The sequence below is a fragment of the Rousettus aegyptiacus genome, unplaced genomic scaffold, assembly GCF_014176215.1.
Source record: "Rousettus aegyptiacus isolate mRouAeg1 unplaced genomic scaffold, mRouAeg1.p scaffold_m13_p_2, whole genome shotgun sequence".
NCBI lineage: Eukaryota > Metazoa > Chordata > Mammalia > Chiroptera > Pteropodidae > Rousettus > Rousettus aegyptiacus.
The window spans coordinates 147,037,283-147,053,294 of NW_023416295.1; the positions used below are offsets into that span (position 1 = coordinate 147,037,283).

A 16,012-nucleotide genomic window follows, 5' to 3' on the forward strand; every position below is an offset into this window, starting at 1 on the left:
CCATTATCAAAAGAACCAGGTCCGGATATGTCCCAAGTGTTGGTATTATCAGACAGAGGTTTTAACATTCAGTCATAAATATGGGGGAAAGTGAACAACATGTGTAAACAGATAAGGTTGCTGTAAAGCCCAAGTGTGGCTGTGTCATAGGCCTAAAAGATAAAGGACCCCCATGGGACCACGAAAAAGCAGAAGCGTGCACAGTGCCTGTGTTCGTGAAGACCTGTATCTTTTCGTAATAGGTTTGCTTACTTAGAAAACCTATCTTTTCATCTCCACATGTCTCAATGTTAAATGCGATCCCACATATGAAATCTTATTATGCTCAACAACAATAAAAAACAATAGCTAAAGTTATTGGGCACCTCCCTTGTACCAGCCACTTTTGTAAACATTTCACATGTGTTATCTCATGTACTGTTCACAAAAGCTCAGAGAGATAGGAAACATTTCAAACTTCTTTTCAGAGTTATTTTTCATAAACATAGGCCATGTCCTCACCATACCTCTAAATGAGCCAGTGTAGCGTTTTCCACTGTATACAAGACAAAAGTAAATTTCTAACCTTGTCTTCAGAGAATCCTGTGATCTGGTCTTATTACAGCCTACCAAGATGTTACCCTTTTATGTCTTCTACATTCTATTCCCAATGTCAAAGTCATATCAGACATCTTGCTATTTTCTGCACATACCATATGACTTTATATACTTTTTCTTTAGGGCACCTAATTTTTCACCCTAAAATAACCTTTCCCCAAATGAAACTTTCATGTCCCAGTCAAATACCATTTTATTCTCCAATCAACTTAGAGATGTAAAGATGAATAACTGATGGTGTCTTGCCCTTCAAAATCTTACAGTCTGGAGGTGATTCTGACAATATGAACACTTACATATTATGAGATACTTTTTCCTGTCTTCAGCTAGAGTGAATCAGTCCTGCTCTGATCCTATACCTTACTAAGCACTGACACATTTCTGCCTAATTTTTACCCATTTCCTCACTAATTTATAAGCTCTTTGAAGGTACAGAAACAATAATTAGTTTAATTAAAGGATTGGTTGAATAAATGAGACCAGTCATACAGAGCTTTTTAAAAAACTTCTGCTGATCCAAGGATGCGTATAGAGCCCTGATTCAAACACAATTGCAGAGAGATGCTTGCAAATATTATAGTAAAAAACAACAACAAAAAAACATGCTAAGAATTTTCTTGTTTTCATCATTAGCATCATCTAATGTCTTTTTTTTTTTTTTAGTGTTTTCCTCTATATGATGCAATAATTATTGGGACTGACTTGTTGGTCAAGTGAGAGTCTAAAAGATATAAAAGTAGATGAGAGCACAAGCTGTGAGACTGATTTGGGATCAATTTAGGGCTCTGCTAAGATGGTTAATAAGGATGTGACCTTGGACAAGTTCCTTAACCTTGAAAAGTTTCAATTCCCCCCATAAAATGAAGACAAAATATGTGTCTCAATCATTTATGAGGATTAAATATGATTTAGAAGAGTGCTTGATGCATAATGTTGAATAGCTTCTGACGAATCTTTATTATGAAAAGCACGCTGCTGATACAATGCCAGAAACTAGCTTTTCCTCTTGACACTGCTACTTTTATATACAGCTAATTAGACATAACATTCAATAACTAAGCAAAACGGCAAAAGCCCATGACTGTTGCCAACTATTTAAGTAATTATTTGGGGTTTGGCTTATTGTGTTTTCTTTGAAGTTAAGATATCCAGAATAATGGATGATTGCACAATCTAAAAACACTATCTAATTAAAGTAAGTATATACTCCTGAAATTAAATATAGAGATAGAACTTCTATAACCATGGAAAAGCATTTGTCTTTTCTCTTTTGTCAGGTTCCCTGTCAGTGAATTAAGGATGATAATAATTATGTTCATTTTCAGTATCTAGTTTGACGTCAGCTTTGTTTCATTGTCTATGGGGAAAATATAATAAAAAATTGGGGGAAAGAAATTAGCTCAATATTTATAAAGTGTGGGATAAGTAAGGGTATAAATAAAATACCAAATAATTCTATGTGATTATATCAAAGTAGAAATAACTTTTACTTAGGGGATTAAATAGCAATTTAGAAACAGAAATGAAGTACACAAAATCTTTTTAAACACAAATAGCTATGCATTTATTAATGAGTTTAATAAAAATTATCATTACTTTTTTGTGGTCAGAAAATTTTACACAGCTTTGAGGGAAAGCAATACGGGACATACGTGATTTTGTTTTGCTTGTGTAGAAGGATCAGTGTAAGAAATGCATATGTACTTGTTTTATTGTGTGTGTTTTTTGTTTGTTTGTTTGTTTGCTTTTGTTTGTTTCTTTTTAACAGTTTAACATAGACAAAGAGGCTGGGGAAAGGCAGATTTATCATCGGTATTGCATGGAGCGAGCTGCAGTCCATTGTGCTCATGTGTTCACCACAGTTTCTGAAATAACTGCAATAGAGGCAGAACACATGCTGAGGAGAAAGCCTGGTAATTATTACCCTTGAGTTTGTCACTGATCTTTCAGCTCCAAACGACATTAGAGCAGGAGAACCTTGTTTAAAACAAAAAAAGAAAAATAAAACAATACAGGAAAAAACACATTCACTGTTACCACCCAAATCTTCACCTATACTTTCATTTTCAGTGGCTTTGCAGTAAAACCAACACTAAGCTATATTTGGAACACAGTAGTATTCAGTTTGTGCTTGTTGAATAAATGGACTATGCTTGAAATGCCCTAGGTCTGAACTAGATTATCATAATGACTTGATGTGTTTGACCAAGTTAAGCTGACTTTTCTATTTTAAGGAAATGAAAGTTTAGAAAATATCAGAAATTTGTGCAAGACTATCCTAGTTCTACACCTTATAACATTGCCTCATTGTTTCTGTTTGGTAGAAATCTGTTGTTTTACTTCCTCTAAGGTGTTCTTGCTAGTTTTTCTGGGAACTAGTCACAGGACATCCAGAGGTGGTAAAACCAAGAAGCATATTCATAAAACATGACCTTATCACCTGGCCAGAGCTGATTGGTCCAGAGGTAGACTCTTGGCATAAGCCAGGTCTATCAGAATGCTCTCATAGGAAGAGGTCTACACAGATGAGTCTGTTCGAATGCATTCCTGTATAATAAAAATGTCAGCTTTGAAGCTGTTTACACTGTCCATTTTTTATTGTGCTTCATGGGATGCAAAAAAAAAAAAAAATGAAACTACAATGAAATGCCATAAGAAGCAGAAACAGACTAAAAGAGAAGACTTGAGATTCTCCACAGTAATTAAACTATAGTGTAATTCCTGGGGCTTGGCTCAATTTTTGCATTGAGACTGTTCAGCATTCTATTACTAAATTTCTCAGCATTATACTTAAGTCAGTGTTAGTAGGTTTCTGTTACTTGCAGCCAAATGGTCCTAATTAACATATCTTCCCTGCTTAATTCCTGTGGTCTTGTCTCTAGTTGTCTTTCTTTTAGATACCAGTTGAATGTCTAAAGAATATATTTCAAAGGGTTAGATAATTAAAAAAAAAAAGAAAGAAAGAAAAAAAAAAGAACTCGGTTAATTTGCACAGTGATAACATAAATATCCTATGCTGTCCTTTTTTCTTTCCAAGAACCCTCTCGGACTCACCTGGATTCTCCCTCTCATGCCTCCAACAAAAACAAAAATATACCCAGCACCTCCACCTAAGTAGTCTCTGTTCTCTTACCTGCTTTACTCCTCTCCATGGCACTAATTACCCCTGACATATTACATGATTATTTGAATATTTGGTTTATTGTCTGCCTCCTCCATTTAGGTTGTAAGCTCTATGAAGTTAAGCATATTGTTTTCCAAGATGGTATCCCTATATATTTCATTTCTATGGCCTCCTCTGTACATTTTCTTACTGAATTACTTCATTACCTAGAGGGAAAAGAGAGATTCCATGGTGCCAGATTAAGTATACATACAATTAAAAATAGCAAATTCCACCTCCCACTCCCATCTTTATTTCGAAGGCATCTGTGTTATAAAGGATTCTTTTTCTACCCAAATTCTGAATTTATTCTAAGGAAATCTCTATTGTGTAGTCTTGGTGGGTGGCAATACTCTGTCTTCCACCACCACAGCAAAGGAGGACAAAATGTGATATTTTCCTGTTTCCAAGCAGGTAGGAAGCAAATAATTCAGATCGAACCAATCAGATTCTTCTGCCTGGGGCTTTGAATGATGAGGAAATAATGCAGAGGCGAAAGCAGTTGGAGAATATTTATTATCATGTGTCAGGGTGAAATCCAACAGAAAAAATAAGAGAGTCTGTTTCCACACATTCTTACCAACAATGAATTTTTAATTATTTTAGTCTTTGACAATTGGATATGTAAAAAATATATGGCATACTAATTTATCTTTGAATACTGAGTTTCAACATTTTTACCTGTTTGGTATTTGTATTTAAAGCCATAGTTTTAACTATGTCACTCTATAAAAGTGCTCATATGATTCCATATCTATCAATGAGGTATAAAAACATTTTAAAACCTTATATCTTAAGCCACATAAGCAGCAATGTGCTGGGACCAGCTCATATGGGCTCACAAGAACCAATAATTCAATCTCTCTCTCTCTCTCTCTCTCTTTCTCTCTCTGTCCTAATTGTTAAACTTTACCAGCATGTCATCGCATGTAGGCCTGTATGTGTGAAATTATTCTGTACAGTAAATGTGGCTTTTAGGAGACCTAAAATAGGTCTTCTTTCTTTCTTAGGTCAATAAACTAAGAAATTCATTTCAAGACACAGGTATTTTATTTTTAATGGTTTGAAACAGTGAGAAAATTCCAGAAGAATTAAAGTCATAATACAATTGTATTTATACACATTCTTGCCCTCTATATCTTTCTGGATAATACAGCTGCCTAACATAATGGTTAAGGGCTTAGTCTCCAGGCCAGGCTTCCTTGGCTTTAAATCCTACCCTTGTAAATTTGTAGTTACTTGACATTTGGCAAATAACCTCTCTGCAGGCCAGTTTCTTCATTTATGAAATGAGGACAGTGAAAAAAAACGTACTCTACATGGTTTAAGAAATTAATATTTGTCAGATACAGTAGAGTCTGGCATGAAGTAAGCCCTATATAAATGTTATAGAAAGATGAATAATACATTGTAAGGGGGAATTTTCTACTATCCTGATCACACTTGACAGTTCATCTAGGAATTATTCACATGAGGGCTTTTACTTGGAAACCCTGGCAATCTAAAATAAACTCTGCCGTGGTAAGGTGTATAAAGGAGTATAGTATGTGTTCAATGACTTAGTAAAAACTCATAAATAAACAGCAGTTCCTGCCCCCTCCCCCAACACAAGGAATGACCAAGAAGCCTGCATTGACTTTGTGGAACCATTTCAAGGGAATAGCCTGTTAACTACATATCCTTCAGAATGATGACATATTTATCCTTCTAGCTCAAATTTTCATTGCAAAAATCTCCATAGCCATGTGCTAAATTTTTGGACATAGCTTCTTTTTTTATTACTTCTGTTTTTACTGCTACTAAATGAACATGCGTTCAACTCAGCAGGTAGTTATTATCTTGAACTCCAGTAGTCTCTTTCTTATCGCACACCAGCATTGTGGCGTCTTCCTTCCTGAACCAAAAAAGCTTTTGGGCATTAGAAATAAAGGGCTTCCTTTCCAATTTTCCAAATAGATAGAACATTTTCTGCACACTAGGTCAAAAATAAGAGATAAGATGTAGTTTAGTGCACAACATGGTTAAGGAAAGACACAACACGTGGAGGCCGACTGTATGGATTCTACTTTTACTATCGCTTGTGTGCTCAGATTCCTTAACAACTCAAGGGCTCAGTTTCTGCCTCTGAAAATGTGGATAAAGAGCCTCTTCTCCATTGGTGGTTGAAAATGAGTTACATTGTAAAGCATTTAGAGCAGTGCCTGGTTCACAGTAAGCAATCAATAAATCAAAACTATAATAATCATTATTATTGCTATTAATTTGACTGTTTCATTATAGCAGTCATTTGATGTTATTTTGGTCATGTATTCCTGGTTTCCTATTTCAATAATTCATTGTGAAGTTTTATAAATTTTCAATTCTATGATAGAGATTAGAAATATTAATAAATATCTAACTTTATAGATTAAAATACATTATTTTTCTACAATGGTACCCTTTCTCAAAAGAGAATTTTCATGATAATTTTATTTTTGCTTTTCCAGATGTAGTTACTCCAAATGGCTTGAACGTTAAAAAATTTTCAGCAGTGCACGAATTTCAAAATCTACATGCAATGTACAAGGCCAGGATTCAAGATTTTGTTCGAGGTCATTTCTATGGGTATGCTTTTCTTTATTTAAAATAAAATTGTCATGTGACTTTAGGGATCTCTTAGTATAGAGAAAACAGGATTGTTATAATAAATGTTTATCCTTCTCAGCCCCTTTTATACTTTAACAGAATTCATGTGTCCATTCTGTTATTGTTGCTGTATTTCATTTGAAACTGTTTTGTTTTGTTTTGTTTTGTTTTAGTCATCTGGACTTTGATCTTGAAAAGACTTTGTTCTTTTTCATTGCTGGGAGGTATGAGTTTTCAAATAAAGGAGCTGACATCTTCCTCGAATCCTTATCCAGACTAAATTTTCTGCTGAGGGTAAGAGAACTCTAAGATGCAATGCCACGCTTTTATAGGAGGACTTTTTTTCTGTGCAAAGTATAGTACTTTCTGGCTTCTTAAATAGCGTCCAAGAGTATATATGATTTTGAAGATTTAAAATGACAATCTTATTCTAAAAATGATTATGGTCTTGCAATTTACATATTAGCATTGCATTGTTCACTTGTATAGTCACTTGTCTATGTCATCAGGTATTTTTTTGAGAGCCACAGCTTATCACATTATACGCTGTTTTAAAATGACATGAGTTTGTAACCACTTGAAAGATAGAGAAATCAAGGAAATGGAGAATAAAATATTTAAAAACCAGTAAAGATATTAAAAACCAGTAATAATATTAATTGAGGATGTGGCTTGGATTTCTGGCAGTAATAGGCTTACCAATACTGAATCTTGTCATTAGGCTTATATATAATCACAGACAGCTCCGGACATCACCATCCTCCCACAACCAAAGCAAACCTTCAAAAGAACATGGCTCCTGGCTGACAGCCAAGCAGTTACTCTCTGTAGAACTAGGCGGACACACACAAACTGTTTATCCCCCAACTCGCTAGCCACACCCCCTCCCCTACACTGAGAGTCTTGAACTATGACACTAGGAGATGACTCAAAACATGGAAACATGAAGTAAGGTAAAGGAGGTTCCCACTCCCAATAACATGGGATCATTTTTTTGCTCAGGAAGGTGGGACTTCAAATAGGTCCTTAACTAATCAAGCAAAAAAACAAGAGAAAAACAACAACAAACCCAAACCTGTGCCAATAGAAGCAACTATAGACAATATTAGCATGTCAAGCTATTGATTAAAGTTATTGGCTTATATTATAATCTAATCACATAAAAATATAGAATAAATAACAGTAAAATACTCACAGGAAACCAGTGTAAAATTCAGTCTCATTGCAATATTAGGACAATTTAAACTTTCCTGAGCTCTGTACTGCTTGGTCTCCAATTAAATTTTTATTTCTGGGACATAGATTTATCTTTCCTTAGAGCAGACATTCTAGCAAGTATGCTAGAAGATTTACATAAATCACATTAATAAGAAATACATTAATAAAAACCTAAGTCTGCAAAATAGGATTGAAGATCTGAAAGATTATTCCAGAATAAGCTGAAATAATCTTATTATAACATAAAAACTGTTATTGAAATCTTACTTTAAGTAACATAGCTTCTTTAACAGCAGATAAGTGTGTATTTTCTAGAATTTTATATAATTGAAGTCATGAGGTATTTACTCTTTTTCCCCCTGGGTATCCACATGGAGCGTATTCATTTTGAGATTCATCAATGATGCTTATGTGAGTTGTTCATTCTTTTCATATTGCTGAAAAGTGATATCCTGTAGATATGCCACTGTTTGTTTATCCATTCATCTGTTTGTGGGTATTTGTGTTGTTTCCAGTTTTGAGTTGTTGCAAATAAAACTGCTACTTACATTTTGATGCAAAAAAAGAAACAAAGACAAAGATTTTCTCTTGGAGATGCACAGGCTCTCTTTGAAAGCTTTGCCTCCTGGCAAGTCAACTGGGCTCTGGTAGGAATGGCACAGGTTTTGGAGCACTTAAAAATACTATGTTATTTAAACCTCGTTTCATCACATTTCATAGTATGTATCTATTCAACAAGCTTTATAGATGGACTCACAACTATATCAAACAGGTATCATGCTTAGGGACATTCTTCAGTTTATCCACACATTTATTAAGTATTCACTTCATTTTTCGATGTGAAGAAAAATGCTGTTATGCTAGACATCAAGATAATTATAGTTCTTGGAGAAATGAAAAGAAAGCATTCTCTTTCCATATGATACATTTGTTCTTTAACAGCACATTGGCTACTCCAGGAGTGAGTTTCTTATTCTATGCTTCTGTAGTCTTTTGAATAGATTATCAGGCCCTAGAGTGCAGAGGACGCAGATTAGATGGTAAAGTGTCCCACACTCAAGAGATACATGAGTATTCATCTGCTCACAGTTTTAAGTGAGTTTATGCTTTCTTTCCTGTAGCTATTTGACATATCATTTCCTTCTGAGAGAAGCTTGGCCAATGGTACTTGTGGGAAGAGAAAAAAGAAAACCATAGATTTTTAGAGTAAAAAAACATGTTCGTATCCCAGCTTTCCCAATAATCTGTTATACAAAGTCAGACTCCTTCCTGTATTGAACCTCTCTTTCTACATTAGGGAAACAAGGAGAGTGATATTCACAGTGTACAGTTATTACAAAGATAGGCTTAAATTATGCATTCAAAGTACCCAGTACAGTGTCTGTCACACCAAAAGTGCTACATACATGCTACCTTCTTCACCTTAGGTCTAAAAAATTAAAATGGAATATCATAACATATTACAGAAGAAAGTAAATAATCAGTTGTGCCAATCAATGTGTATAAGCTAGGGAAAAAAATAGAATAAACCAAAACTAAATCCTCATTAACTTTCCAATCTGAAAATTTAAAGAATGAATTTTGGCCTTGTAAAGTTAACTCACATTTATGTTATCTTTTTTTAACCACAGAAAAGCACAGTGATATCAATATCGATGCTATATATTTTAGGTGATTGATGTTATGAAAATATTTTATGTCTGAATTTTTAAATTATTACTTGATAAATCTCTATTGAAAGCCCAATTTATATTAAAACTTCTAAAAAAAAAGGCCTCAGTAAAGTGGGTATAATTTCTCTCTGAGTCATAAAAAGTACTGTTTTTATCTAAAGGCATTTTAAAACATGATCTTTTCAAAGCTTAAGGTCCATTTGTCACACATTTGATCTTTGGTCATTGACTCTGTTCTGTTTTCTGATCTCTCATTAGATGCATAAAAGTGATGTCACAGTGGTGGTGTTTTTCATAATGCCTGCCCAGACAAATAATTTCAATGTGGAAACCTTGAAAGGCCAGGCAGTACGAAAACAGCTATGGTAATCTCATGTCTTGAGAATGTTCTTGAACAATAAGTGTAAAGGGATTTTTTATGTGTGTGATTTGTGTTATATTTCCTTGAACTATTTTTTTTTTCTCCTTAAGATTATTACGGCACAAATACTACCTGGTTCTCTCCTCACTTGGCTACTATGTTGGATTATGTAATGCCTATAAAATGGTACTACTATAAAAAGTTTGGAACAAGCTACCATGGAACGATAAAGCCTCTGTAAAAATTGTTGAAGATGGGTTGAATTAAAAAAAAATATATTGTGGAAATATAAAAATATATGGCAAAGTAAAGAAATTAGTTACTAATAATATGACCTCCTACATGCCCATAACCCAGATTCAATAATTATCAACACACTCCCAGTCTTGTTACATCTTTACCGCCACCTTCCAGCCCTCTGCCCTCTTCTGAATATCATCAAGCAAAAAAAAATGTTAAGCTCTGTGGGCAGGTCAGAGTGTTCTGCTGCCTCGGATCTGGAGATTTTAACTCGAGATAAGTTAGCAAATAGGAAAATAATTGAAGAGGTTATACAAAAGTATACACTGACAAAATAACAGACTTGTTATGAAAAATAAAGATTTTAAACTGTGACACTGTTTAAATTATAAATCTTTCTATTACACAGGGACACTGCACATTCAGTGAAGGAAAAGTTTGGAAAGAAACTCTATGATGCATTATTAAGGTAGGTGCTTTGAATACTTAACACACCAAACATTTGGAGTGTCACTATTCAAACAGCAATTTAGATACTATAATGTATTTATTTTGTTTCAAACATAAAGGAATTACTAACCTTTGAAGATGTGCCATATCATTTGAGCAGGTGTTCTTTTATCCTTCATATTTATATATTAAGATAGACTCTAATTTAATGGGAATCTCATTAGGGTTACTATGCCAAATAGAAGCTGAGATCATGAGAGTTTTAGTCTAAATATATATTAACTTAATGTATATTAAGTACATACTTATGTATATATTAAATTAACATATTTATTAATTAACATTAATTAATATTAGCATGTATTTACTTAATAAATAATAAACTTTATGTATTTTAATAAATAAAATAAATGAAATATATACATGTATAAATAATAAAATCTAAATAATGAAATCAAATTAAATGTATTACAAAATAAAAATGTATAAAATATACGGATTTTGCTACGATCTGAAGAGAAAGCTGTGTTGTTCCCTGACCCGGTGGCAGGTGAGCATCATTTCTTTTTATCAGTAAAAATATCAACTTATAAATGGACAAGGTACACCACTTTGGAATGTAGTACTAAGGAGTAGGCAAAGTATAATGATAGTGTCTCCCTGATGGTCAACATCAATGTTTTAAAAACAAATTTCAATTTTCTTTTACACTATCAAATGTGTTCTTTTATCATGCTTATTTACACGTTAGGAATTTGTCTGTGAGCTTCATTAGGAAATTGTTTGCTTTACATTTATTTTTAAAGTGATTAGAACAGTGATACATAGAAAGAATGAAACTAGTGCCAGTTACTTTTATTTGTCTTATTAATGTTTCCCCACAGAGGAGAAATTCCTGACATGAACAATATTTTGGATAGAGATGATTTAACAATTATGAAAAGAGCCATCTTTTCAACTCAGGTAATAAAAAAGTGCCTACCACATCTCGTAATTGTTAAACTCAGTTTAGGTCAATATTTTAAATTATCAAAACGAGCTAATTTGGGAAATTTTTAATCCCAAAACCTAGAAAGTCTTTCTTATATAGTCACCTATGACAACTTTGTATGTTCTCTTTATGAGTGCTTTTTAGGGTTCCTTTTAAAAATCTCATGGAACTTGTTTTTGTATTCAGTTAAAAAATTCATTCAATATTTACCTGGCAGGGGAAATATGGTCACAAAGGTGGTTTTCCCGGGGTAAGGCTCACCCTGACCCTTTGATAATCCTAAATGTGGGAAATTCCCACATAATTTGTGGTAAAAGAGGACTGCATTTGCACCCTCCCCAGACACGGACACACACGCGCGCACACACACGCACACACACACACTCTTTGGAACTAATATATCCAATTGAAAAACTGTGTATATTGCAATGGCAACACAAACACAAAATTTTCAAAAAACATAGAACTTTGAGTGCAATAGAGAAAAGGCAACTCGTTTCCCAGTCACGTAGAATTATTGCTAAGAAGGAAAGATAAGTGTTCTTTAGGCATACTCCAAAATCTTGTCATAATAGTGGAAGCATTAGTCACCAGAAGACAGCCCCACTAAAAGGATCCAGGAGAGTGCTCATCTTGAGTCAAGATTTCAGGACACCCTATTCCAAATAAGTCCCAGAAGCAGGCAAGAAGTCTTGACCTTTCGTATAATGATTGCAGGTAAAAAAAAAACAAAAGTATCATGTGTTCACAACATCTGAAGAAAGTCCTTCAATCCATTATCCTCCTCTGAAATAGATAAAACTTATTTATCATCATCAGTGTCATCTCAAAAGACAAGGCAAAAAGGTTGGATGACGTGTCGCCAATGACCTATTGTTGAAATTAGTCACACATTAATTCTTGCTACTATTGACATTTCCTTCCATTACTTCAGCGACAGTCTTTGCCTCCAGTGACAACTCACAACATGATTGATGACTCCACTGATCCCATCCTCAGCACCATTAGACGGATTGGACTTTTCAACGGCCGCACAGATAGAGTCAAGGTAGAACTAAACATTTATGTGGGTCGCTTCAAAATAAAATAGAATATATTTATTGAGAATTTATTGGAAGCCTCCTTTAATTGTTTTAACATCTATCAAAAACGTTTTATATATTTCTAAAGAAAATGAATTGTTTTCTGCTTTGGGTAAGACTGTGGCTGAAAGGTCTCTTGAAATTGAAAGCTTTGAACAAAGTTTGCTTTGCTGATCTAATGGACGAGAACTTTATTAAACATTTTCATACCCCCGGGTCTTCATTAATGTTATCTTCTCTTTCTGAAATACACTTATTTCAGCCATTCTAACTATTCTTTTGGGATCCAACCTAAAAGTACTCTCTTCTTTGCATTTTTCCTTAATATACATTTATGTACTCTAGACAGAACAATTGTTTCCTTATCTGCGTTCCCAAGACATTTTATATCTACTGCAATTAGAAATTATCACATTGAATTTTATATAATATATATTTAATTTACGTGCCCATTTCTCCAGAAAGACTGTGAGTTTTTTGAAGCAGCAATCATATGCCGTATATATTTTATTTTCTCCATTTTCATCCTCTGAGGAGCAGATACCAAGACAGGACTAGACAGAAAAACATTTATTGGTGGTAGCTCCTGTTAAGGATAAAGAGATTGAAACCACAAGCCGGCAGGGAGGTGCAGTCAGACTCCGTGAAGAGAGCAGGAAGGAAGGCTGTGGTAAGGAGAGCCACAGACTGCAGCCCTGTTCTAAAATAGTTTCACCCCACCCCCCTTTTTCCCACAGAAAGGCAAATGTAATTAACAAAAAGCTAGAATTCATAAAAATAAACAAATACATAAAAATGAAAAATGTACACACATAGCAGCACTATATAGTGACTCGAAAACGAATTGACCAAGACCATTCAACATGGCTTGTCAGTTAGCGAAAGAAAACACATACCAGTGTGCTCGTGCACCCACAAAAACAATAACAAAAAAACCTACCAGGTAAATAATTTTCAACAGCTACACAAATTCAGTATTACTTTACAGTGTCTCCTTTCTTAATACGAAAGGTGCCCCTGTGTGCGTGGGTCTGTGTGTGTGTACATGTGCACAATGCTGTGATTTACTGTTGACTTATTTCTAACGTATCTGTGTTACTACATACGTTTTCTTCTATTTAACTTTTTCTTTACATTTTACCTTCACATGTAAATCCCACCTTCTACCTACCAAAACATTTTCAAGTTGGCAGGCAGATGGCTGCCTTGTTCTATGAGCACTGGGATACAATGGTTTTAATAGGATTATTGTTAATAGGGACAGGGATTCCCAATGAAAAGTTGCTCATTAAAAGAATCACTCATTGGGAAGACATAAGTTGGCACTAGTACCCATCTCTGCCAGTCCCATAGGCCAGGAGCAGCAACTGTGGTGGATCTAGAGCAGAGGCAGTTGGGCCTGTCAGACAAAATCCGCGGGCCAGAATCTCTTAAAGGAAATCTGAGCAGCAAATTTGAGACTGCCACATCTCTGAAGAAGATGTAAGATACCAAGTCCTTAAAGGCTGTACTCGAACTGGCCGCCTTTAAATCTCTGCCACTTATTCAGTTTATAAAGTTATTTAATTTGCCTGGACTTAGGCTTCTCAAAATGATGATAAAATAGGCCCACACTCACAGAATTGTTGTGAGGATTTAAAGAGTCATACATAGATGTTGCATTTATGTACATAGCACATTACTGATAGTTAATAACTTTTAGAAGAGAGGTATAATCAGGGTTTGGTGAGAGTAAAAGATGGAAGATATGTCTTTGACTGCAGGATTTGATCAAATGATGACATGTTAGCTAGATCTTGATCAATGAGCAAGAGTTTATCACATAAATAACAGGAGGGAGGGCTCACCACACAGAAAAAGAAGTAGATAAAAAGGTACAAAGATATGATAGCACATGGCCCATGTATAGTGAATGGAAAAGGAAGTTTATCTCATACAAAGTAGATTTATGCAATTTAATTATATTTTGAGATCTTCATTTATTATCATAAAGCAAACACACTCACAACAAAAGAAATAAAAGAATAACTTCTAATGATATACATTCATTAGAAGAGATGAACTTTGGTTAATTCAGAATTAGGTATTTTGTTTTATTAACAATATCCTCTAAAAGCTTGACACTAACTCAGGGCCTGGGCTAAGATAACTATTTGATTGCTTGTATATATCTGATTCCCTGTATATTTATAGAAATCCATAGAGTGGTTCTTAAATCTCAGAGTGGATTGACAAGTTTTTTAATATAAATGTGACCATTTGATTCAGGAAATGCTGCAGATTATTTTGATCTTGAATTTTTCTTCTATCCTGCCTATGTATTATAGTGAGGAGAGGCTAGGCTGAAGATTTCGGGTTTAGACCCTGTCCTGCCCTTCTGTGAAAATAATTAACTTCCTGGGACCTTACTTCAGTCCTAGAATAAATATAGTCAAACAAGTTGTGTGTGTGTGTGTATGTGTGTGTGTGTGTGTGTGTGTGTGTGTGTGTGTGTGTTTATTGTTGTTTATTTGTTTCCTACTTCCCCAGGGCCTGCTTTGAGCCAGGTGCTCTGCCAGAGGCTTTTGTATATAAGATCTTATTTAATCCTCCCTATAACCTTGGGCTGACCTCTAATATTCTTTCTCTGCCCTGGGCTTCTGCAATTGGCTGTTTTAGGGAACGGACAGCTGTTTTCTTATTTTAGTTATGCAATCATTCTGTTTGGCTGGGTACAAAACAAACGAGCCATGGTGTTTTCATGTTCCAGAATGGACTTTGAAGAGTACAAATTTTCCTAAATGTGGAAATGCCAAAGTAGGCACAATGCCTTTAAAATCCCCCTTTCCTGCTATTTGCCAAGAGAGTATAATGCGCTGTCAATTTGATGGTTGCCCCGACAGTTGGTGTCTGTATCTTTTGTTTCTTTTCCAAGTGCAGCTCTTTGCATGTAATAGGAACTCAAATTAGGCTTTTTGTTGAGAGCTGCTATAGCAAAATACAATGGACTAGGTGGCTTAGAAACAACGGACATTTATTTCTCATAATTCCATAAGCTGGGAAGTCCAAGATCAAGTTTCCAGTGTGGTTGAGTTCTGGTAAGGGCCTTCTTCCAAGTTCATAGATGGCAACTTCTTGCTGTGGCCTCACATGGTGGAGGGCACTAGGGATCTCTTCTTCTTTTATAAGGCACTTATATATATATATATATATATATTACTTATATTATACTTTAATATATTTATATTACATAGAATATTATACAAATATATAATACTAATTATAATTATATAATTATATATCATATTAAATATATATGGTATAGATAACTCTATAACTATATATATATATATATAATCCCAATACTTTTAAAATCAGATTTCATTTATTTTTAATAAATGATATAGAGGGAGGCTCACAGATAACAATAGTTCCATGAGACCTCTAATAAATAGGATTCATTCATCCAGGTGACCAGTTAAGCAGCTATTCTGTTCACGACTTTACTATTACAGTCATGCTTGCTTGTCTCTGCCTTCGCAGAACATTACAGGCAGTGCAGTCCCAGAACTGGCTCATGCCAGTGCACAAGAGCCAATTGTTAATTTTCAGAAATTCTGTGAGCCCGTTTTG

At 34.5% G+C, this 16,012-nt stretch overlaps 1 protein-coding gene and 1 pseudogene across 1 annotated transcript in view; both read left to right on the forward strand.

The window, feature by feature from the left end:
• GYS2 (glycogen synthase 2) overlaps window positions 1-16,012 on the forward strand; it is a 40,226-nt gene that overhangs the window by 15,192 nt on the left and 9,022 nt on the right. The window contains exons 5-11 of the mRNA XM_016140489.2: window positions 2,366-2,510; window positions 6,247-6,364; window positions 6,559-6,679; window positions 9,535-9,641; window positions 10,287-10,346; window positions 11,212-11,290; window positions 12,253-12,366. Of these exons, the coding sequence (XP_015995975.1) occupies window positions 2,366-2,510; window positions 6,247-6,364; window positions 6,559-6,679; window positions 9,535-9,641; window positions 10,287-10,346; window positions 11,212-11,290; window positions 12,253-12,366 (744 nt within the window). The remainder of the gene's footprint in view (window positions 1-2,365; window positions 2,511-6,246; window positions 6,365-6,558; window positions 6,680-9,534; window positions 9,642-10,286; window positions 10,347-11,211; window positions 11,291-12,252; window positions 12,367-16,012) is intronic.
• LOC118614419 lies at window positions 11,521-11,657 on the forward strand (annotated as a pseudogene).